This window comes from Schistocerca nitens, chromosome 11 (genome assembly GCF_023898315.1).
Source record: "Schistocerca nitens isolate TAMUIC-IGC-003100 chromosome 11, iqSchNite1.1, whole genome shotgun sequence".
Classification (NCBI taxonomy): Eukaryota; Metazoa; Arthropoda; class Insecta; order Orthoptera; family Acrididae; genus Schistocerca; species Schistocerca nitens.
The window spans coordinates 178,347,626-178,372,915 of NC_064624.1; the positions used below are offsets into that span (position 1 = coordinate 178,347,626).

The window sequence follows — 25,290 nt, forward strand, 5'->3', positions numbered from 1 at the left end:
TTCATCAAAGTAGTTCGGCACAGCTGGCGAGTGAAGTGGTGGGGCCCTGTTGTGTCGAAAGGAAAGTGTCTGGAAGTCATCGTAGGTTATTTTTGGTCCGGAATGGCGTAGGTCATCAACATTTTCTGTTAGTTCTCTCTACTTCGAGTAACACCCAAGTCCCAATTACTCCATGGCATCAGATGACACCCCAAATGGTGACACCAGCTCGACTTAACTGTGTCGCTAAAAAGAATTCTATATTTCTCTGTTTACAATCAGGCACTGTTGTATCTGTTGACATAGCTTGATATTGTGGAAGTTGCCTCATCACTCCAAATTCCCACAACTAAACGTGATTACCTTAATGTTTACAGCTGGTTGTGGTGGGTAGTGATGTTTTAGGCCCACCCTGTTTTCTAGGCTATGTTGCACAATTGTTTTGTAAGCTGTCTGCTTTATACACTGATTACATTTTCCTAGAATTCTACCAAAAAACTGAAGATGGCCACTTGCTTTGTCAATACTGAGCCTCTGTGATTTTCCATTTCATATCCTTACAAATACTTACAACCCAGGTATTTGTATGAAGTGGCTGATTCCAGTTATGAGCTATTGATATTGTAGTCATAGGATACTCAGTTCTTTTTTCAGTTTGTGAGATGCTCAGTCCTCCATTTTTCAGTGCTGAAACAAGTTGCTAACCTTTGCTCACTTTGAAATCCTGTCAAGACCCGACTGAATATTTATGCAGTTTTTTGATACAGTACTTTTATATTGGCAACTCCATCATCTGCAAACAGTCTGAGCGGACTCCACTCACCACTGACTTGCATTCTCAGCATGACAATGCCCAACAAATGTCTGCCTTGCAAATAACAAGGTTCCTGGTAGATATGTTACACCATTGTTACATCCACTCGAGCTGTTGTTTCAGCGTTGTGATTCTTGACATTCTCCCGGCATATTTGACAACTGAACAGTCCACAGGTGCACTACCAGTCCATAGTGTCCGACGGGCACAATATTTGCGCTCCATTGTCACGTGCGCTTATGAACTTAGTTTCTGGGGGTGCTCAACCGACTTATTCCTCCTCGAACCACAAACCATTCCCTCTCTGATCCGCACCCGAGAGCACGCATTGGAAGTTGTGGAGACACTTTGTTGGAGTGTGTGGTAGCTTCGATGTACTTTACTCTGTCTGCCCTGGTTGCCAGATCGTTGTGTTTGCTGAATGTCTTAATTAGACCTAGTGCTAGTTTCCAAGCCTTGCTGAGATTATAGCTACAGTCCTGATTGATAAGATTATCCCTAGTACAAATTTTGATGGTTTCTCTAATGACACTGTCCCAGTATGCCTAAGTCTGAACTACAATCCTGGTATGTTTGAATTCCATTGCGTGATTCTCTGACGAACACTGCTCTGCATCTGCAGACTTCGTGGGGTACATTAGTCGAGTTCCCAGCATCAGTCTTCGACGATGCACACTGTTTGTGCAATATGTGTTGCCACATGGAGTTTGATACACCCCAACGTTCCTCAAACCGAGGTCATCTTTGACAATTCCCAATAATGCCCGTATTTTATTGGGCACAAGACAGGCCTTACATGATGCTTTTTCAGTATATGCCCGACTTTTCCCGGTAGCACGTCAGTGTGCGCCATTTAGGCTGTGATCACCTCTTCCTCGTTGATGTCTTCTGTCTTCACCATTTGTACTGGAGCGGTTGGGCGAAGAGCGCGCTTAATCTGCTATTATGAGTAGCCAGATTCTGAGTGTACAGATTATCAGAATGGCAGATTAAGCACGCTCTTCACCCTACCCCTACAGTACAGAGAGTGGAAACAGAAGAAATCATGGAGGAAGAGGTAAGTCACAGCCTTTATACTATACACCGAAGTGCTGTCAGGAAAAGTTGAGTGCATACTGAAAAAGCACTGCTTAAAAACTGTCTTTTGCCCACTCAATAATAAGCAGGCATTACCGGGAAGTGTCAAAGATGACCTCAGTTTGCGGAAGGACGGAGTGTATTAGATTCCGTGCCAACATGGTGAAAGATATTGGACAAACAGTGCGCATCACCAAACATCAATGCTGGGAATGCTAGTGGCACCCTCGACTAATGTGCCCCAAGTTGATGGTTGCAGATAATGATGTTACGGAATATGAACATACCAGGATCTTAGAGCAGACTACGGATGACACTGCGGATCGTCATTACACCTGTGGACTGTTGTTTCAGCGCAGAGGTCCAATTGGAGTACCCCATACGTGGCTTGCATGTGATGATGGATTTCAATACTGTCACACCTCTTTGGAAAGTCACATCATGCTTGTTTGGTTGTAATTAGCACACGTCATTGCTGTGTGCTATGCAGTAACCTCTGGAAATTAATAGTATCCTGTAGTTACAGCTTATTGCCAGTTAAACTACACTGCTGTGTTGTAGCTGAGAGACAAATATTTCTGGCATTACAGGCTTTGTGTACATTTCATATGAATGACTTGTATACACCAGTAGCTGACCTTACTGTATAACCCATTATTACATCAGACTCCTCAAATTACCTAGTCTGTATGGATTAAGGAACACCAAAAAATAAGTGTCGCATATTCCTGAAGGAGGTAGTATTGATCAAAACTTGAAGGAAATTATCTATAATTTATGTGTCTGGAAACCAATATCAGTTGAGATTGGGCCAGTTTGCTTGTTGAGAGTAATGTGTAGTATTTGGTAGTGTTTTACTGTTCACAAGAGATGCGTGCATGTGTAGGCAGATGCAAATCCTTGACTAGGCACAGAAGTGAGATATCAGCATCGCTCGAGTATCAATGTACGGGAAGGAATTGTTGTTGACAGACTCGTACGGATCATGTGACGTTGCCGTATTGCACTGTTCTACATATGATGGATTCGTGGAGGCAGTCTGGCAGCATGTCCTTGCCGTTCACAGGACATGAATCGGTTGGATTTCTGGCTTTGGGTGCATTTAAAGGTATCGGTGTATGCTTGACCCAACGACGGTGTCCAGATGTTACAGGGCATGTGACAACTGTGTGTGACGCAAACTAAATGGAAACGTGTGTATTTAAAGAGTGCAGAATCCATTGTGAAGAAACGCTCAAATATATGTCAGCACTGCCTACAGTATCTATTTCTGCATAACAGATGGATAGGAATGAGAGGACAGATTGCCCCATATCTCGACAGGTTTTGGTGTCTGTAAATATCATTCTAAGAACTTTCTTCGTATTTTAGACAAATACTACCTCTTGCAGAAATATGTGATGCTTGAAAACATCTTGTATAAGAGCGCGCGCGCGCACACACACACACACACACACACACACACACACACACACACACACACAAATTGTTTTTATAATTAATGTTCAAAGATATTGAACTCACTTTCAAATATTGAAGTATTCACGTGGGACTGCCCAGTTTTCCCGGTGTAATTGCAGTGACACCATTCGTAGGTGTGCAGCTGGATTTCAGTGTCCAATGGGCACAATATTATAGACACCAAAATGGGATGTATTCCAACTGTACTAGTGTTCTGGCACATATCAACAGGACTGTGTCAATAAAGAATCCCTTGAGACAAATGGTAAGGCGTCTGCCAATTGACATATACATACTCTTTGCCTTTACAAATGTCTGCTTGTGTCTGTATATGTGCGAGTGTATACCTGTCCTTTTTTCCCCCTAAAGTAAGTCTTTCCGCTCCCGGGATTGGAATGACTCCTTACAGAGGGAAATACGAAAGGATGTGGGTTTTAAGGGAGAGGGTAAGGAGTCATTCCAATCCCGGGAGTGGAACGACTTACCTTAGGGGGGAAAAAAGAACAGGTATACACACACACACACACACACACACACACACACACACACACACATACAGACACAAGCAGACATATGTAAAGCCAAAGAGTTTGGGCAGAGATGTCAGTCGAGCCGGAAGTACACAGGCAAAGATTTTGTTGAATGACAGGTGAGTTATGAGCGGCGGCAACTTGAAATTAGCGGAAGTTGAAGCCTGGTGGGTAACGAGAAGAGAGGATATACTGAAGGGCAAGTTCCCATCTCTGGAGTTCTGACAGGTTGGTGTTAGTGGGAAGTATCCAGATAACCCGGATGGTGTAACACTGTGCCAAGATGTGCTGGCCGTGCACCGAGGCATGTTTAGCCACAGGGTGATCCTCATTACCAACAAACACTGTCTGCCTGTGTCCATTCATGCGAATGGACAGTTTGTTGCTGGTCATTCCCACATAGAATGCGTCACAGTGTAGGCAGGTCAGTTGGTAAATCACGTGGGTGCTTTCACACGTGGCTCTGCCTTTGATCGTGTACACCTTCCGGGTTACAGGACTGGAGTAGGTGGTGGTGGTGGAAGGGTGCATGGGACAGGTTTTACACCGGGGGCGGTTACAAGGGTAGGAGCCAGAGGGTAGGGAAGGTGGTTTTGGGATTTCATAGGGATGAAACAAGAGGTTACGAAGGTTAGGTGGACGGCGGAAAGACACTCTTGGTGGAGTGGGGAGGATTTTGTGAAGGATGGATCTCATTTCAGGGCAGGATTTGAGGAAGTCGTATCCCTGCTGGAGAGCCACATTCAGAGTCTGATCCAGTCCCGGAAAGTATCCTGTCACAAGTGGGGCACTTTTGTAGTTCTTCTGTGGGAGGTTCTGGGTTTGAGGGGATGAGGAAGTGGCTCTGGTTATTTGCTTCTGTACCAGGTCGGGAGGGTAGTTGCGGGATGCGAAAGCTGTTTGCAGGTTGTTGGTGTAATGGTTCAGGGCTTCCGGACTGGAGCAGATTCGTTTGCCACGAAGACCTAGGCTGTAGGGAAGGGATCGTTTGATGTGGAATGGGTGGCAGCTGTCATAATGGAGGTACTGTTGCTTGTTGGTGGGTTTGATGTGGACGGACCTGTGAAGCTGGCCATTGGACTGGTGGAGGTCAACATCAAGGAAAGTGGCATGGGATTTGGAATAGGACCAGGTGAATCTGATGGAACCAAAGGAGTTGAGGTTGGAGAGGAAATTGTGGAGTTCTTCTTCACAGTGGGTCCAGATCATGAAGATGTCATCAATAAATCTGTACCAAACTTTGGGTTGGCAGGCTTGGGTAACCAAGAAGGCTTCCTCTAAGCGACCCATAAATAGGTTGGCGTACGAGGGGACCATCCTGGTACCCATGGCTGTTCCCTTTAGTTGTTGGTATGTCTGGCCTTTGAAAGTGAAGAAGTTGTGGGTCAGGATGAAGCTGGCTAAGGTGATGAGGAAAGAGGTTTTAGGTAGGGTGGCATGTGATCGGCATGAAAGGAAGTGCTCCATCGCAGCAAGGCCCTGGACGTGCGGAATATTTGTGTATAGGGAAGTGGCATCAATGGTTACAAGGATGGTTTCTGGGGGGTAACAGATTGGGTAAGGATTCCAGGCGTTCGAGAAAGTGGTTGGTGTCTTCGATGAAGGATGGGAGACTGCATGTAATGGGTTGAAGGTGTTGATCTACGTAGGCAGAGATACGTTCTGTGGGGGCTTGGTAACCAGCTACAATGGGACTGCCAGGATGATTGGGTTTGTGAATTTTAGGAAGAAGGTAGAAGGTAAGGGTGCGGGATGTCGGTGGGGTCAGGAGGTTGATGGAGTCAGGTGAAAGGTTTTGCAGGGGGCGTAAGGTTCTGAGGATTCCTTGAAGCTCCGCCTGGACATCAGGAATGGGATTACCTTGGCAAACTTTGTAAGTAGTGTTGTCTGAAAGCTGACGCAGTCCCTCAGCCACATACTCCCGACGACCAAGTACCACGGTCGTGGAACCCTTGTCCGCCGGAAGAATGACGATGGATCGGTCGGCCTTCAGATCACTGATATCACATTCTAGATTATCAGATATCTCACATGGCGTTTTTTCAGTTAAATAAGTGATTACTTACAGTTTATGTATTTTATGCTTCACAGAGATGCTCTTAGAACAGGCATCTTTGTTTAAAAATTTCAATCCGCCGGCCCCCAAGTGGCAGGCGAGCATTCTATCACATAGCTGTACTGCTTGTGGGACGACTGATCTCACTTCATTGTATTGACGATGGTCGGAAAACGTAGAAATTGATTTTCTTGAGAATTTTTGATAGTTGGGTCAAACAGCTCTGGCAAGTTGATATTTGAGTTCTGAACTTAATTTACCACAAGTATAAAATATTACAAAAATCTGACTGGTGTGAGGTCAAAATATTGTGTCTGTCACTGTATGTTCCAGTGGTGATTACTGTACTGCACTAGCTTTTTTTTTAGCATTGGATGTGTGGCATTAAATTGTTTTGGCTGTTTTGTGTATTGACAGCAAATATTTTCTCTGTACTCTGTATTTAATTTACGTGTCACTTTACATTGCAGGTAGAGAAGACGATAGAAGAATTCATCAAAGATGACAGCAAGGGGAGGCACGTGTTTGAACCAATGGAGCACGTGCTCAGAAGTGTTGTGTAAGTATGTCAGTCAGTGGAGTGCATGACATTGAACAGAACTAAACTCGCTGATAGTTGTTTTGTAAACAAAACCGCCTTTTCTTGCTGCAACTTAGTACATCTTTCCCACGTGCATTTCACCTTTTTCTTACTCTAAGGCGTCTTCAGTGGGATCTAGAATGATGTAGTTTTTGTTATTTCTAGAGTATCAAACATCTCACATGGCGTTTTTTCATTTAAATAACTGATTACTTACAGTTTGTTGACATCGGCACTTTCTCTAGTCTGGTCTGGAGGTCGCACTACTGCTTCATTTCCGAAACATAAGCACAATTTTGTATTTCGAGCTTTTTCTTTCACACTGTTCACCACGTTTCTCCTTCTTCTTTGTGGCGCACTATTATTCTTTTGCCACTGGTCATAGCTGTTTGTTTGAACACCGTGCTTTTAAAGATGTGTAAAAATTGTGAGTCCATTATGTGTTTCCTCCTGGTTGGTTTGCCAACCTTACGAAGTTTATGTCGAAAACTAACTTCTATTCATGATGTTCTCTCTCTCTCTCTCTCTCTCTCTCTCTCTCTCTCTCTCTCTCTCTCTCTGTGTGTGTGTGTGTGTGTGTGTGTGTGTGTGTGTGTGTGTGTGCGTGTGCGTGTGCGTGTGTGTGTGTGCGTAAGCTGAAAATGCATTATTGTACTGTGTCATGCACTGTTTGTCGCATTATGATAATGTGTGTTTACGACCTGTCGCCGCTCGCAGCATGGCTTGCTTTTGTGCGCGCTACCGCAGCTTACAATAAAAAAGGAGAGGAATTGTCTCATTAGCGAAACAATGGCAAGAGACTGCTATTTGTTGTTACTTACACTGCTGCTTCCTTTGATAATGATCAACAAGAACCAAATAATAGACTGCGTATGATAGATGATGTTCTGAATGAGAGTTTAGCTAAAAATTTTCTCCGTTTGAAAATCTTTGCAGATGCCTCTTTTGTACATTACATTCTGCACAGAAGTTAGTCATCTTAGATTTAAAAATCTAGTCAATTGCCGTGCTTCATTTCTGAATGTATCACTACTAGGCATAAGAATAATACGAATATAAACATGACATTATATGTATATTCTTCCGCATTTACTGTTGTCTCACACTAGTTTCGTAGTCTATTAGGCTGACAGGATTTAAATGAGATAGCAGCAAACACGAAAGAATACATGGCAAAATGATTATATTCATATTATTCTTATGGTGAAGAGAATACTGCATGTGATTCACAGTTCATAAAAGTTCCTATTAGCAACCATCTCTTCTCACAGGTAGGAAAAAATTCCCAAACAGTCTTGCCACTCGGATTTTCGTAGTACATTGGAATGCTGCTACATTCGAAGATGAACAATATGGAATTTGTATTTACTTCGTTGGATAATGTATGAAAGTGCAGTGGTCGAAACTCGGGGCGGAGAAAAAAAGCTCGTCTTCCACCTTTTTTTAAATTTATTTACTGACACAGAGGTTTTGGCACCAATATTTATCTTAGTGCCTGCAAAGCATGCCTGTGTAGCACTACATATATTCGTCAGCTGAAGTTAGCTGTGGCGGCACCTACCAACATTTTTCAGAATTTCCACTTACTTTGCACTCGATTCTAAGCCGCAGGCGGTTTTTTGGATTACAAAAACCGGAAAAAAAGTGCGGCTTAGATTCAAGTAAATACGGTACCAGTGGGATATTAATAAATTGAGAGCTGAACTTCAGGTCTAAATTGACTCTAGGTTTAAATTGTAACCACTGTCCTTTCTTATAAGATTTTCTGACAGCATTAATCTGGTAAATTCCTTATTTAATGCTGTCCCATAAATTTGGTTTTTGCATCACAAAATTTCTCTCGTCTTATTTCGTTTCAGTTTATATTCGAGTCAGTGTTTGGCGATTTTTAGAAATGATCTAGATATCCGAAAGCCGAATGTGTACTGCATTCATGCGAATGTGACACATCTTATACAAAGAAGACTATCGGAACAGTTAAAGTGAGATGTAAGGAGCATCGTCGACATGCCCGAATAAAACAGTCGAGATGATTGGCTATCTCTGAGCACTGCACCAAATACAATCAAGACAGGATGTTTGATGGTGCAAACTCCAAGTTTCTGGACAACATAATTAAAGTGTGTGTCAAAATGAAGTTGACAGAAAGCCAAATCAACAGGGACAGATGTTTCAATGCAAACGAGACTTGAGATCTGGCTCTCAATTTATTAAGATCTTACCGACCACCACATCCACCAGGGCTGGGAAACACTGAGAGAATGTGCATCTCAGCTAATATCTGTTGGGCTCTGAAAAACCAAAAAGTATCGAAGGGTAAAAGTAAAGGGAAATTGAACTGACAAGGAGCACATGTGGCAATAGGATTTTTGTATTTTTTTTATTTGTGGTATGTGGAGTTCAGAACTCAACTATTAATCACCCAAAGCACTTTGATGAAACTCTCAAAAATTCTAAAGAGTACTGATCATTAATATGCTAAAGTGAGGTCAGTTTTTCTTGAGAGGTGACGTGTCTCTGTGGTCGAATGCTCGCCTGTCATTTAGCGCTCTTAGGTTTGATTCACAACCATTGCAAGTTTTAAACACAGGTGCATGTTATGACAGCATTTCCATGAAGTGTAAAATACATAAAGCAACAAAAATAATCACTTTTTGAAAATATGATGTAATTGGATAGGTAAAAAATCTACTTACCAGGCAGCAGCAGGAGAACACACTTAAAAAGGTATTACAGTTTGAAAGTTTTCTGAGCCACTGTCTCCTTCTTTTGGTAGAAGGAAGAGGCGTGAAGGAAAAGGACTGATGCGGTTTATGAAAAGGAGCAGAGTTTGGAAAAGTTATCCAGAACCCCGGGTCACAGGGATATACCACGCCAGTCATTTTCCTTCGCCCCTCTTTCTTTCCCTTCAGCACCTGAAGAAGAAAGCTGTATTGGTCATCAAAATATTATGTAGAAAATGGCAACATCTACTAGGCAGAGCACGTAGAAGCATCCCATCACTTACAGTTGCTCATTTGTTGTCTTTCCTACCAACATTTTAGCAGGACAGATGAGTGAAGGTTTTGTTGGGTGATTTTTCAATACTTTTCTAAAAGCCTGACTCGGCAACAGTGCCTCCAATTGTTTTGTTGGGCTTTCTGTAATTGATAACACTCAGATTAGACTTTACATGCAGTTTGTGGAATTTTGTTTTAGTGATTCTTCTGTCAGCGCCGAATTTTTTGGAAATTGGACCAAAGTCAGTTGTTCCAAAAGCTACCACAGCTTTTCAATATGATTAAAGACGTTCAGCATAGGACTTACCACGAAATAGAGGCATCCATAGGAATTGAAGACTGTGGCACATTTGATTTTGTACAAATGTTAAGTTACAGAAAAGATCTATTACTGAAGGAATCTACATAATTTGTCCAGCTCAAAAACAGGACCATATCAATGCCTGTAAGGAAATGCTCAGAAAATTAGACAAAGGAATAATGTGTATACAGCATAGTAACAGGAGACAGAACTTGGATGTATCCATATGATCCAGAAACTAAATATCAGTCAGTTGTATTGATCGTTCAAGATGAACCCAAAACAAACAAAAGTGGTTTGTTTATGAAGCAGCTGAAAGAAATGATGGCTCATTTCTTTTGTTAAACTCGACATGTTGCAAACACTGCTTCAGAGAACTGGAGAACAGTTTATGCTGAATGGTTCGCAAATGTATGTCTGCTAAAAGTTATCAATGACATCAGCAAAACCAACAGAAAACATTGTGTCATCGTCATGACAATGCCACTTGTCACACAGCAAGTCAAACAATTAATTATCTGATGGAGAAAAACATTCACTTAATCTCATATTGCTTGTATTCACCTGGTTTGTTACCTATCAATTTTCTTCTGTTTCTCTGCATAAAACAAAAAAAAAAAGAGTTGGTGGACACTGATATTCATCGTCACAATGGGCTGTAGAATATAGCAAAATCGTATTTCTGTGGTATCAACATCACAGTATCCAACACTACCATCTGGTTATGGATCAATCTTCCGTATTTAGTATTTGAAAATTTACAAAACATTAAATTTCTGATTTGCAGGTCATTTGATCAGAACAAGCCAGTGAACATCACAATGAGTTAACAGCATCAGATGCTGAGGCAGAATTGAATAATAATGTTTTAAATGGTATATAGCTTTGAAGGTTGAGTTGATGCTTGATCTTCTGCTTATTAACTGCATTAGCAACAGACTTCAAAAACACTGTTCGTATGAACATTTCACAATTGACTTTTCGTTTTTCACAAATTAAACAATGTCGAATTAAGTCGGGTGATGCTGAGGGAATTAGATTAGGAAATGAGACACTTAAAGCAGTAAAGGAGTTTTGCTATTTAGGGAGTAAAATAACTGATGATGGTCGAAGTAGAGAGGATATAAAATGTAGACTGGCAATGGCAAGGAAAGCGTTTCTGAAGAAGAGAAATTTGTTAACATCGAGTATAGATTTAAGTGTCAGGAAGTCGTTTCTGAAAGTATTTGTATGGAGTGTAGCCATGTATGGAAGTGAAACATGGACGATAACTAGTTTGGACAAGAAGAGAGTAGAAGCTTTCGAAATGTGGTGCTACAGAAGAATGCTGAAGATAAGGTGGGTAGATCACGTAACTAATGAGGAGGTATTGAATAGGATTGGGGAGAAGAGAAGTTTGTGGCACAACTTGACTAGAAGAAGGGATCGGTTGGTAGGACATGTTTTGAGGCATCAAGGGATCACAAATTTAGCATTGGAGGGCACCGTGGAGGGTAAAAATCGTAGAGGGAGACCAAGAGATGAATACACTATGCAGATTCAGAAGGATGTAGGTTGCAGTAGGTACTGGGAGATGAAGAAGCTTGCACAGGATAGAGTAGCATGGAGAGCTGCATCAAACCAGTCTCAGGACTGAAGACCACAACAACAACAAACAATGAACACAATTCCATAAATACTACTCGTTACTTTCTCCACACTACTGTCTCAAATGCCTCTAATGAGTTCCTAAATTTAGACTGTGGCATGCACTGCCTCCCAAAACATATATCTACATCTACATCTACATCCATACTCCACAAGCCACCTGACGGTGTGTGGCGGAGGGTACCCTGAGTACCTCTATACAGCAGTCAAAATCTTGTAATGCATTAACAAAAAAATGGAAAATTCAGGTAGGAATATTAACAGTGTAGGCAAAGACAGATTGCTGCTTACCGTAAAGAAGACATGTTAATTTGCAGACAGGCACAGTTACACTGAAGACCCAAAGAAACTGGTACACCTGCCTAATATCATGAAGGACCCCAGCGAGCATACAGAAGTGCCACAACACGCTGTGGCGTGGACTCAGTAGACTAAAGTAGTGCTGGAGGCAATTCACACCATTAATCTGTAAGAGTATGAGGGGGTGGAGATCTCTTCTGAACAGCACATTGCGAGGCATCTCAGATACGCTCAATAATGTTCATGTCCGGGGAATTTGGTGGCCAGAGGAAGTGTTTAAACTCAGAAGAGTGTTCCTGGAGCCACTGTGTAGCAATTCTGGACGTGTGGGTGTCGCATTGTCCTGCTGGAATTGCCGAAGTCTGTTGGAAAGCACAGTGGACATGAATGGATGCAGGTGATCAGACAGGATGCTTATGTACTTGTCACCTGTCAGAGTTGTACTTAGACACATCAGGGGTCCCACACCAATCCAACTGCACACACACCCCACCATTACAGAGCCTCCACCAGGTTGAAGAGTCCCCTGCTGACATTGTGTCCATGGATTCATGAGGTTGTATCCATATGTGTACATGTCCATCTGCTTGATACAATTTGAAATGAAAAGTTTCCGACCAGGCAACATGTTTCCAGTCATCGACAGTCCCATGTCGGTGTTGGCGGGCCCAGGCGAGGCGTGAAGTTTTGTGTTGTGCAGTCATAAAGGGTACACAAGTGGGCCTTTAGCTCTGAAAGCCCAAATTGATGATGTTTTGTTGAATGGTTTGCAAGCTGACACCTGTTGGTGACCCAGCATTGAAATCTGCAGCATTTTGTGCAAGGGTTGTACTTCCATGATGTTGAACGATTCTCTTGTCATCATTGGTCCCATTCTTGCAGGATCTTTTTCCGGCCGCTGCGATGTTGAAGATTTGATGTTTTACCGGATTCCTGGTATTCACGGTACACTCGTGAAACGGTTATATGGGAAAATCCTCACTTCATCACTACCTCGTATATGCTGTGTCCTACCGCTCGTGCACCGACTATAACACCGTGTTCAAACTCACTTAAATCTTGATAACCTGCCATTGTAGCAGTAGCAACCAGTCTTAACAAATGCACCAGACGCTTGTTGTCTTATGTAGGCGTTGCCGACCCCAGTGCCGTATTGTGCCTGTTTACATAGCTCTGTATTTTAATACGCATACCTATACCAGTTTCTGTGGCACTTCAGTGTAAGGGACACGTAGATAAAGCGTCCAGCCACAGTCTTCATCAGTAAAAGTGAGACACACCATTCATACACACAAGTTGGCACACATCATGCACAAGACCCCCAACTCCAGCAGCTCGGGCCGGAATGCAACTATCAGATAGTAGTGTACGGATGGGGAGAGAGACAAACACTGTGTGGTGAAGTATGGAGGGACTAGAATGCCAGCTGGTGCAGCATCAGGACGTTTTGGGGCAGGAAGTTGGGGAAAAAAGGGGCAAAAAAAGGAGAGGAGTGGGGAAAGACTGTTGGGTGGAGGATGTGGTGACAATATGTTACTGCAGGTTGAGGGTTGGGATAATTATGGGAGTGGTGAATGTGTTTTAAGGATATCTCCCATCTGCACAGTTCAGAAAAGCTGGTGGTGGAGTATCTTTAGCTACATGTTGTGCCACAGGTTGGTCTACTTTTCTTTTTATGTCCCTCATTTCAGGGCATGATGATGAGTAATGAAAGCCCTGGTGAAGGATGTGGTTCAGTTCTTCCAGTCCGAGGTGGTATTGGGTGATGAATGGGATACTCCTTTGTGGCTGGTTTTTGGGAGTGGTGGGAGGATTGGGGGTGTGAGGGGAAATGGCACGGGAGATCTGTTTGCGGACTAGGTCCGGGGGAGAGTGGCTGTCTGTGTAGTCCTCGGCAAGATCCTCGGCATGCTGAGAAAGGGAGTTCACGTCACTGCAGATACATTGCTCCCAGATGGTCAGACTGTATGGGAGGGATTTTTTTGGTGTGAAAGAGCTGACAGCTGTTGGATTTAATGTGGACAGAGATGCAGATGGAGCCATTAGAGAGGGCGAGGGAAACATCCAGGAAGTTGGCACATTGGGTTGAGGAGTACCATGTGAAGCACATGGGAGAGGAGGTGTTGCGGTTATGAAAGAATGAAGATATGGAGTCCAGATCATGAAGATATCATCTGTGAACCAGACTAGTGGTTTCGTTTTTGAGAGGCTAGAAAGGTCTCCTCTAGATGACCCATAAAAAGGTTGGCACAGGATGGTACCATGCAGGTGTCCATGTCTGTGCTGTGTGTTTGTTTATATAACTTACATTTGAAGGTGAAGTAGTTGTGGATTAGGATAAAATTAGTAAGTTGTTTGAGGATTTAGGTAGTGGGTTTGGAGTCTGAAGTGCGTCGGAAAAGGTAGTGTTCAATAGCAGTAAGACCATGGTCATGAGGGATGTTGATGTATAGGGAGGTGGCATCAACAGTGATGAGATCGATGAAGGAGGTAAAGGGGTGGGGATGGCGGAGAGTTGGTGAAGGAAGTGGTTGCTGTTTTTGATGTAGGAGGCTAGGTTACAGACAAATCTCCCATGCCAATTTCCTTGGTCTCCAGCACCTGGAGGAGCATTCCAGAACCACCTTCATAAGTTACCAATCTGCTGACTGCCTACTGCCACCTCAGGGGACCATTATCCAAACCCTATCGTATCCACAATGTTCCTTCTCATCCATTCCTCATAGGAGCTGAACTCTGTCTATCTGATCTCTACAACTTGCCACATCCCCCTAAACACCTTACTAGTTCTCCATCAAATCCAGAGCCAAAACATCCCAACAACACTGTTGTTAACCTTTCCACCAGCTCCACAGAAGTTTCAGACCTATCCAAAGGCCTCACCTTTAGCCCTACACCCAAATTTAACCATACTGGACTTGTCAAAGACCTACTCTCCTTCTCCTGATCCCTGCAATGGAAGCACTTCTTTGCCGCAAACCCCTGCAACCAAAACCACACTAACTCCAACACTGAAACGTGCCTCTTCCAGTTCGTACCACCATTCAACCACCTAACCACCTGCTGGTCACCTACTAGGAACTAGCCATACACAGCCTAATAACAAATCCCGACCCAATCATCCTACCTGCAGACAAAGGTTCCATTGCTGTTGTTATGAATCGCAGTGACTACCTGGCAGAAGGCCTCTGCCAGTTATCTGACTCCAACTACAAACTCTGCCAGAGTTATCCCATCCCAGAAGTTCAACATAATCTCCAGTCCCTGCTTAAAGCATTTGGCCATTCCCAGAAAATGTCACCCCTATATCCATTTCCCTCCTCACCCCAATGACACCCTGCACACCCACCTTCTACATGCTCTCCAAAATCCACAGATCAAACAATCCTGGACGCCCAATTATGGCTGATTATTGTACCCCCACTAAAGAATTTCTGCACTCATTAACAAACACCTTCAACCAGCTGCCTGTAATCTAGCCTCCCATGTCAAAGACACCAACCACTTCCTTCACTAACTGTCCACCATCCCCACCCTTTTACCTTCTGGATCCGTACATGTCACTGTTGACACTACCTCCCTATAAATCAACATCCCTCATACCCATGGTCTTAGAGCTATTGAACACTACCTTTTCCCAATGTCCTTCAGACTCCAAACCCATTATCTCATTCCTTATACACCGTACTAACTTAATCCTAACCCACAACTACATCTCCTTTGATGGAAAGGTATATAAACGGATCCGTGGCACAACCGTCGGCATCCACAATGCGTCCTCCTGTGCCAACCTTTTTATGGACCATCTAGAGGAGACCTTCCTAGCCTCCCAAAACACAGAACCCCAAGTGTTGTTCAGGTTCATTGATGATAGCTTCATGATCTGAATTCAGGACCAAGACACCCTATCTTTGTTCTTTCACAACCTCAATGCCTTCTCTCCCATCCGCTTCATGTAGTCCTCCTCAACAGACTGTGCCACCTTCTTAGATGTTGACCTCCTCCTCTCTGATGGCTCCATCTGCAACACTGTCCACATGAAACCCACCAACAGTACCTGCACTTTGACAGATGTTATCCAATTCACACCATTCAGTCACGGCTTATCTGCAGTGACACGAATTCCCATGCTCATTATGCTGAGGGTCTCACCAAGGCCTTCACAGATAGCCTCTGTCCCCCAGACCTAGTCTGCAAAGAAATCTCCCCTGCCATTTCCCCTCAGACCCTCAGTCCTCCCACCACCCCCAAGAACGAGCTGCAAAGGAGTGTCCCCTTCATTATCCAATACCACCTTGAACTGGAACAACTGCACCACATCCTTTGCCAGGACTTTGATTACCTATCATCATGCCCTGAAATGAGGGACATCCTACTCGAGATACTTCCCATCCCTCCTAATTTGGTGTTCTGTCACCCACCCAACCTCCACAACATAGTAGTCTACATCTACATCTACATGACTACTCTGCAATTCACATTGAAGTGCTAAAAATGAACACCTAAATCTTTCTGTTAGAGCTCCGATTTCTCTTATTTTATTTTGATGATTATTCCTACCTATGTAGGTTGGGCTCAACAAAATATTTTCGCATTCGGAAGAGAAAGTTTGTGACTGAAATTTCGTAAATAGATCTCGCCGCGACGAAAAACGTCTCTGCTTTAATGACTTCCATCCCAACTCACGTATCATATCTGCCACACTCTCTCCCCTATTACGTGATAATACAAAACGAACTGCCCTTTTTTGCACCCTTTCGATGTCCTGAGTCAATCCCACCTGGTAAGGATCCCACACCGCGCAGCAATATTCTAACAGAGGACGAACGAGTGTAGTGTAAGCTGTCTCTTTAGTGGACTCGTTGCATCTTCCAAGTGTCCTGCCAATGAAACGCAACCTTTGGCTCGCCTTCCCCACAATATTATCTATGTGGTCTTTCCAACTGGAGTTGTTCGTAATTTTAACACCCAGGTACTTAGTTGAATTGACAGCCTCGAGAATTGTACTATTTATCGAGTAATCGAATTCCAACGAATTTCTTTTGGAACATGTGTGGATCACCTCTCACTTTTCGTTATTTAGCGTCAACTGCCACCTGCCACCCCCTACAACAATCTTTTCTAAATCGCTTTGCAACTGATACTGGTCTTCGGATGACCTTACTAGACGGTAAATTACAGAATCATCTGCGAACAACCTAAGAGAACTGCTCAGATTGTCACCCAGGTCATTTATATAGATCAGGAACAGCAGCGGTCCCAGGACACTTCCCTGGGGAACACCTTATATCACTTCAGTTTTTCTCGACGATTTGCCATCTATTACTACGAACTGCGACCTTCCTGACAGGAAATCACGAATCCAGTCGCACAACTGAGACGATACCCCATAGGCCCGCAACTCGATTAGAAGTCGCTTGTGAGAATCGATGTCAAAAGCTTTCCGGAAATCTAGAAATACGGAATCAACTTGAGATCCGCTGTCGATAGCGGCCATCCCTATGCTAGTCCCAATCCCAATCCCTTGCTTCAAGGATCATACCCCAGTGGAAGACCCAGGTGCAAGACCTGCCCAATCCACCCATCCAGCACTTCCAATTCCAGTCATGTCACAGGTTGATCCTACTCCGTCAGAGGCCAGGCCACCTGTGAAAGCAACTGTGCTACTCTCATTGCACGGCTTTTATGGTGGTATGACTACCAACTAGCTGTCTACCAGCACGAACTGCCACCACCAAAGACCAGCTTCTGACACAACATACAGCTGAACATAAAGCAATTGATTTTAAAGGCTGCTTCACTATCTGAGCCATTTGGATCCTTCCCTCCACTTCCAGCCTTTCTGAACTGAGTAGATGGGAGTTATCCTTATAACACACTCTCCAATACCATAACTATCCCTGCCTCAACCTATGGTAACATGTTCCTACACCCTCCACCGAACAGTGTCCACCCCCTCTGTCCTGTCATCTCCTCCCCATTCTCGTCTCCCACCCTATTTACACTCCTGGAAATTGAAATAAGAACACCGTGAATTCATTGTCCCAGGAAGGGGAAACTTTATTGACACATTCCTGGGGTCAGATACATCACATGATCACACTGACAGAACCACAGGCACATAGACACAGGCAACAGAGCATGCACAATGTCGGCACTAGTACAGTGTATATCCACCTTTCGCAGCAATGCAGGCTGCTATTCTCCCATGGAGACGATCGTAGAGATGCTGGATGTAGTCCTGTGGAACGGCTTGCCATGCCATTTCCACCTGGCGCCTCAGTTGGACCGGCGTTCGTGCTGGACGTGCAGACCGTGTGAGATGACGCTTCATCCAGTCCCAAACATGCTCAATGGGGGACAGATCCGGAGATCTTGCTGGCCAGGGTAGTTGACTTACACCTTCTAGAGCACGTTGGGTGGCACAGGATACATGCGGACGTGCATTGTCCTGTTGGAACAGCAAGTTCCCTTGCCGGTCTAGGAATGGTAGAACGATGGGTTCGATGACGGTTTGGATGTACCGTGCACTATTCAGTGTCCCCTCGACGATCACCAGTGGTGTACGGCCAGTGTAGGAGATCGCTCCCCACACCGTGATGCCGGGTGTTGGCCCTGTGTGCCTCGGTCGTATGCAGTCCTGATTGTGGCGCTCACCTGCACGGCGCCAAACACGCATACGACCATAATTGGCACCAAGGCAGAAGCGACTCTCATCGCTGAAGACGACACGTCTCCATTCGTCCCTCCATTCACGCCTGTCGCGACACCACTGGAGGCGGGCTGCACGATGTTGGGGCGTGAGCGGAAGACGGCCTAACGGTGTGCGGGACCGTAGCCCTGCTTCATGGAGACGGTTGCGAATGGTCCTCGCTGATACCCCAGGAGCAACAGTGTCCCTAATTTGCTGGGAAGTGGCGGTGCGGTCCCCTACGGCACTGCGTAGGATCCTACGGTCTTGGCGTGCATCCGTGCGTCGCTGCGGTCCGGTCCCAGGTCGACGGGCACGTGCACCTTCCGCCGACCACTGGCGACAACATCGATGTACTGTGGAGACCTCACGCCCCACGTGTTGAGCAATTCGGCGGTACGTCCACCCGGCCTCCCGCATGCCCACTATACGCCCTCGCTAAAAGTCCGTCAACTGCACATGCACGTCCACGCTGTCGCGGCATGCTACCAGTGTTAAAGACTGCGATGGAGCTCCGTATGCCACGACAAACTGGCTGACACTGACGGTGGCGGTGCACAAATGCTGCGCAGCTAGCGCCATTCGACGGCCAACACCGCGGTTCCTGGTGTGTCCGCTGTGCCGTGCGTGTGATCATTGCTTGTACAGCCCTCTCGCAGTGTCCGGAGCAAGTATGGTGGGTCTGACACACCGGTGTCAATGTGTTCTTTTTTCCATTTCCAGGAGTGTATTTGCTACCCTCTGGCAACGCATCTGCCCGTCTTTACCTGCTCCTCTCTTTTTTTACTCCTTTTTTCCCCACCTCCCTACCCCACAACCTCCTAGCTCCGCACCTGTTGGCATTCAAGTCCCTCCACACTCCATCAGACGGCATTCACCTCACCTTCCCCACCCTCTCCTGATTGCTGATTTCATCAAAGTGATAGTTGCATTCTGGCCTGAGTTGCTGAAGTTGGCGGTCATGTGTGCATGAGGTGTGCTTGCTTGTGTGTATGAATGGTGTACGTCTGTTGTTTACTGATGAAAGCTGTGGCCAAAAGCTTTATGTAAGTGTCTTTTGATTATGCCTGTCTGCAACTTACCATGTCTTCTTTACAGTAAGTAGCAATCTGTATTTTCCATGTTGTTGTTATAAAGCATTGGTACAATAACACCATAATTGAAGTTATAATTACAAATTATTACTTCACACTAAGTCTGGTATAGCATAATGATTTACACAATAGGTGGAAATGTTTAACATAATTTTATTGTTGGCTAGTGTGCAATTTCAGTTTAAAATTAATGAAACATACCATCCAAAGAATTACACTAGATTAGTCTTCAATTACATATTTTTACACATTTTTTTATACTAACATTTATACTGATTTGACATTTTACAGTATTCATCTGTCCTTTCTATGAAAACAAATACTGTAGAAGAGAATGATTTCAGAAACTGCTGATTTTCCAATCTTTCTAAAATAAATTCTGAATTGAATACTGAAAATGATTCTAATTGACAAAAAAGTAATTGTAAACTCATCTGTAAGAGAGAAGTAGTTTGAACACAGCAGTAATTATTAACAGTATGTGTGTTCTGTCCACATGCGGTGGATTGAGATGATCATCGATTCTGATATTGATAGCTTCATAATGTCTTTTCCTGCTTTGCCACATTATAAGTGGAACAAATTTTTCAGAATGTATTTGAGCACATGCAGAAGTGTATATATTTTATAGATGGATATTTTGAGGAACAGTAAAATGATATGCATCAAATAAATATTTTCCTTTTATTGTTTTTTCCAAAGACTTAAAAGGTGGGCCTTGCACTCCATGCTGTTGATGCGTGCTTAGTGAAAATAAATTGAGGGGCATTTCACAAGGTGGACACACTTTGTTGCTCCATTACTGGAGTGTTCTTCAAACCCAACACCTGGCTGTGTTGGTGTATGAGCACTGGTATGAGTTGGAGGCTTTATTCAGTTGTCATATCCCTATAGTGGCATACAAGTAAGAAGATGGCTGCATGATGGATGCTGCACTTAGAGAGATGGAGAATACTTTTTAGCAGCACGATTGTGCTCTCTGACTCTGCCCACATTTTATCTTTTAATTAATTAATTAATTTATTTATTTTTTGCCACAGTCATTACCTATCTTGGTAATAGGCAACACAGATGAATGCTGGATACCATCACTGCTTCTGCCACTCTCTAGAAAAACCAATACAGTCAGAAAATTATTGCTGTCCCATCATAACGTAACACTTCTTTTTGCTTCCCATAATGAACACTACAGAGGCTACATACTCTCATTATATCTAACCTGACGTGAAAAATGACCCTAAATGTTCGACACTTGCTGATGTGCACCCTACACACATAGTGCCATAATGACCTGACTAGCTGGAGCATCACGTAGTACACTGCTCCGAGCTGCTGCACATCCACCCGTGAGCCTTCTCGTGGACACACCTCTATAACTGTGTTGTACAGGGACTGGCGGCAAGATGCTCTGACTAAGAGTGCTGGCAGAAGTACAGGTCCTACAGTATGTGTCACATCAGAAGGTACATCTCTCCATAGGAGAGCCGTAGGGGTGTGTGGAGCGGATGACGTTTGTTTGAACATTGTGGCAGAGAGGGTGGCGGGAATGGCAGAATGGTTCACAACTGGACCACCTTCCGATATGACACATACAGGTGACAGATACCAATGATTCCAGTCGAAATGTGCAACACAGGTTTTTTTTTTTTTTTTTTTTTTTCCCCCAGTGCAATGTGAATGCATTATTGCATGTGCAAATAATGTGAGCTTTTGTGAGAAACTTTGCCACGTTTTGATCAAAAACTACACAGATTTTGAGGTGTGAAACTGGGTGCTCCTTCTTCTGAAGGTGGTGTAGCTGTAGTCCAGCATTCCTGCAGTACCCTCAAAATAGGCTCACATGTCTGCCTACAGCATGCATACTTGTTGATAGTGCATAACTAAACCTCTTTTTTATGACATCCTCCAAATCCAGTGCCTCACATAATACCTTTGAAACAGTCTGGCAGTCTGCCTTTAGTGTACACTTCATCTCCGAGTGATGTGCAGAGTCATCAGGAAAGATGCGTGGTTCGGATTCCACGTTAAACTACATATACCTTTTACCCAGTTGGATAAATGGGGGCTGGCCGGAATGGCCGAGCGGTTCTAAGCGCTACAGTCCTGCCTCGGGCGTGGATGTGTGTGATGTCCTTAGGTTAGTTAGGTTTAAGTAGTTCTAAGTTCTAGGGGACTGATGACCTTAGAAGTTAAGTCCCATAGTGCTCAGAGCCACTTGAACCATTTTTGATAAATGGGGTAAATAAGGATGCCCAAGTGGCTGAAATGATATCTAGTTGAAAGACTTGCACTCGGCCACTGAACCACACAGATTTATTATTGTTATTATTATTATTATTATTATTATTATATAATGAATTTGACAGTCAACATTCTGAGGATGTGGACTTGCTATTTCTGGAGTTTGTTGAAAGATTGCAGCCTGGTTCCTATGATGTGGATGCCTGCTGTGAGGAAATCACTGTGCAGAAATACTACAAGTGTGTCTCTTCTGTTGCCCTTTACTCCTCCGTAACTTCTGTTATTTCAATGAGGTGAAACTGTTTGTAGCCTGTACTGAAACCAGAAGTTCAACTTTAAACACCACCAATAGGTATTATTTGTTCACTTGAAAAGTGCTGTAGTGCATTGGCTGAAAGGAGTGGCTGTTTCAGTGGGAGTCAAATGGTCTCAGTTGTTGCTGACAGCATTTTCATCACAGCCAATGTAGTCGGGCATAGTTAGCAATGGACAGTGTGTTCAGCACATCTGTGTACTTGTAAACAGAAGCAGACATTACACGTGGAGTTTGAGATCATAGAAATGTTGTATGCAAATGAATTTGTTTAAATTCGTTGATATGTTCAGTGAAGATACTCTTTGCACATATTGTTGAAAGCTAAGGTTGGTAGTGACCAGATACAAGTGAAGTCACACTCTTTCTATTGAAACAGCTAGTCCCATCAGCAACCAGACTGTAGTAAACAATTAATAATGCACACTGGACGCTGACTAATGGAATGGTAAATGAGTATCACCATTAAAGAAACAGTACTGCATAAGTGACTCTGTGTCGATTTTCCACTTAAATACAAAAGTACATGTGCAGACAGAACACATTATTTTTGCTTGTTATGTCCATGTGCGTGCTGGAAAGCAGTCTGTGACTCACGACTTATGTTGACAGAAATGGACAGCGTTTCACAAGATTATCTTTTCGTCATCGTCATCATCATATTGTTTGTTGTTCTAATGTATTTGATGGCTAGCAAATGATGATGGTTCTCCTCCAGTTACAGATCTTAAATTTCTCTCCTCCTTTGATACAGTCCCAAGTATGTCCTCTCTGCTCAATAACAGATTTCACCCTATTTTGGTACCTGATTCTTTGAGCTTGCATTTGTATCTTTGTGGTATGGTCGCATGGTGAAGAGAAGCTGGATGCCCTCTTGGTACACTAACAGTATCAGCCCAAAAATTCGGTTTACAGTGGAAATGGAGAGCAACAGGCAACTTAATTTTTTGGATGTACCTGTGATCAAATGGCGGGCAGGACTTTTCAGGCTATAAGGTGAAAGAAAAGCTAGATACCTCCATAATGACTTCAATCATCATCCAAGACAAAAGAGAAGTGTCATTAAAACCTGCCAGGCAGTTTATTTATAAGATGAGCTGAGTCACTTACTGTTGGCTTTCAAGAAAAATATTTATGCCAGTAAGGAGGTGGACCGACCACTCCAATGAAGAAGAGAGAAAGCCAGTACTAATGAGAAACAACAGGAAAAGTTTTGCTCCCATTTAGTAACAAAATTATGGACTAGATCAGGAAAATGTTGACCAAGTGAAGTAGAAATAGTCTTTATACTCACTTAGAAGGTGTACAAAATTCTGTGTAGTTGTGGGAAAGTGTACATTGGCACCACAGTATTAATATCCGTTGAACTGAAAACAGGAGGAACTGCTGCCTGGGATTCCCTGACAAATCAGCTGTAGCAGAACACGTCTTTCGAGATGGATACCGTGAAACAAAATTCAGTGTGAAGAGTTTCCTAACAAAGGTGACACATTATCAAGTGCCTGTGTGTTTAGACCGTAGAGATTCACAAGCGTCATAATTTTAACAGAAAATAAGAAGCTCTTAAGGTAGATATAACACAGATGTCAATTTTGCACCAACAAAATGGTGATCAATTACTTTTAATTGAGAAGGATGGTGCCAGCCCGAGATAATCACACAACTGGCATCAGGTGATGAATGGTGGTTCCTTCTGTGTGGCTCTATAAATTCGGGTGCCTCTGGAGCCCTCGTTGCAGCTGCTGTTTTACCTCCAAAGATGTCTCCCATAGTTGTAGGTAAGATGTCTCCCACAGTTGTAGGTGAAACATCAGGATAAAGTTTTATTTATCAACTATTGCCTCTCAGTCAAGAAGTTTTAACTGAAGAACCTTTGAAATTTTGTCGGTGGAGTTGGGGTTCGCCACCTCCCTCCCCCCTGACGTATAGGTGGTCTACCCACGCTGAGCTCCACATTACGAGTGGGAGTGGGGAAGGGGGGGGGGAGGGGTGAAAGAGGCTGCACTAGAGTCTCAGGACTGTTGGCGGTAATGAGTCCCAAACAGAACTCTGTTGGTAACTTCTGTCTCTATTTACGAGGCCACCGTTGCTTCTATTGCTGGCTCTTTCCTTTATTATACCATCCCAAATTCCACTAGCACTGCACAGCACTCAGTTTGTTCGAAATCAGAAGTACCTGCATTTAGCTACCGTAGTTTATTTTCCTGTATGAGACAAAGTGCCCTGCCGTCTTGCTTCTGCAATGTGGTTACCCAAGAAGCCTGGCAGGTTGCAACAGCCACCAGAAGACTGCATCGGTGGACACAACTCGACACAGTGTCATTGACCGTCGCCCCGGGGCCGATTCGTCAGCCGGTTGACGTCGAAGGCACTGAAGGCATTATCTTGGCCGTGAAACGTTGCTCGTACAAGTCGCCGAGTTTTAAAGGCTGAGCCCACTTGGGGCACATAAATATGCCATTTCACTGCCCAGAAAAAGAAAACCTCGGTGCCTATTTGATGAGATGGTGCTGGTTCCGTGTACTGAACCCTAGAAAATCTACGGTATAACCACTGATAGACAAGCTGTCAATGTGAACTGTGTTGGAAGGAATGCCATTAAAAAAAGTGCATAGAAGTTGTCGTGGTATTTGGTTATTTATTGGAGTTAGCCCTCAAACCTGATACCCCAGTAAACTGAGCTGCAGCTGCAGCATTCTTCACCACAAACACTAATGGTACAGGCATTGTTACATTTCCTACGTACTGTACTTTCCGTTAATCGTCTACGGTTTTGTATGCGGCACTTGTTGTGAGGAAGTCTGCAGAGTGGGCCACAGGCGAGCGTGGTGTGCACAGTCCTGCATCGGAGTACAGAAAGTATGAGACTATTAATAATTGTTGATTCACATTAGTTTTGTATTAAATGAGAAAACATTAATCATTCACACTGGAGGAATGTGCAAATCTACTGTTGTTTGACTGTCACTCAGAGTCCTGTAGGGATGACACAGTAACAAGTGTCCCTGATGTAGGAGAAGCAACTGACGGAGTTGAAAACAAATAAGTCGGCAGGTCCCGGTGGAATCCCAGTTTGATTTTACGGAGAGTGCTCTGCAGCATTGGCCCCTTACTTAGCTCGCATTCAACGTGACCCTGTTGCCCAGTGCCGAGTCCCGAGTGACTAGGTAGAGGTCCAGGTGACGCCTGTATATAACGAGAGTAAAA

At 43.9% G+C, this 25,290-nt stretch overlaps 1 protein-coding gene across 1 annotated transcript in view; it reads left to right on the forward strand.

Annotated features, from left to right (window-relative positions):
- LOC126212968 (sperm-associated antigen 7 homolog) overlaps positions 1-25,290 on the forward strand; it is an 86,387-nt gene that overhangs the window by 11,760 nt on the left and 49,337 nt on the right. The window contains exon 3 of the mRNA XM_049940493.1: positions 6,388-6,476. Within this exon, the coding sequence (XP_049796450.1) occupies positions 6,388-6,476 (89 nt within the window). The remainder of the gene's footprint in view (positions 1-6,387; positions 6,477-25,290) is intronic.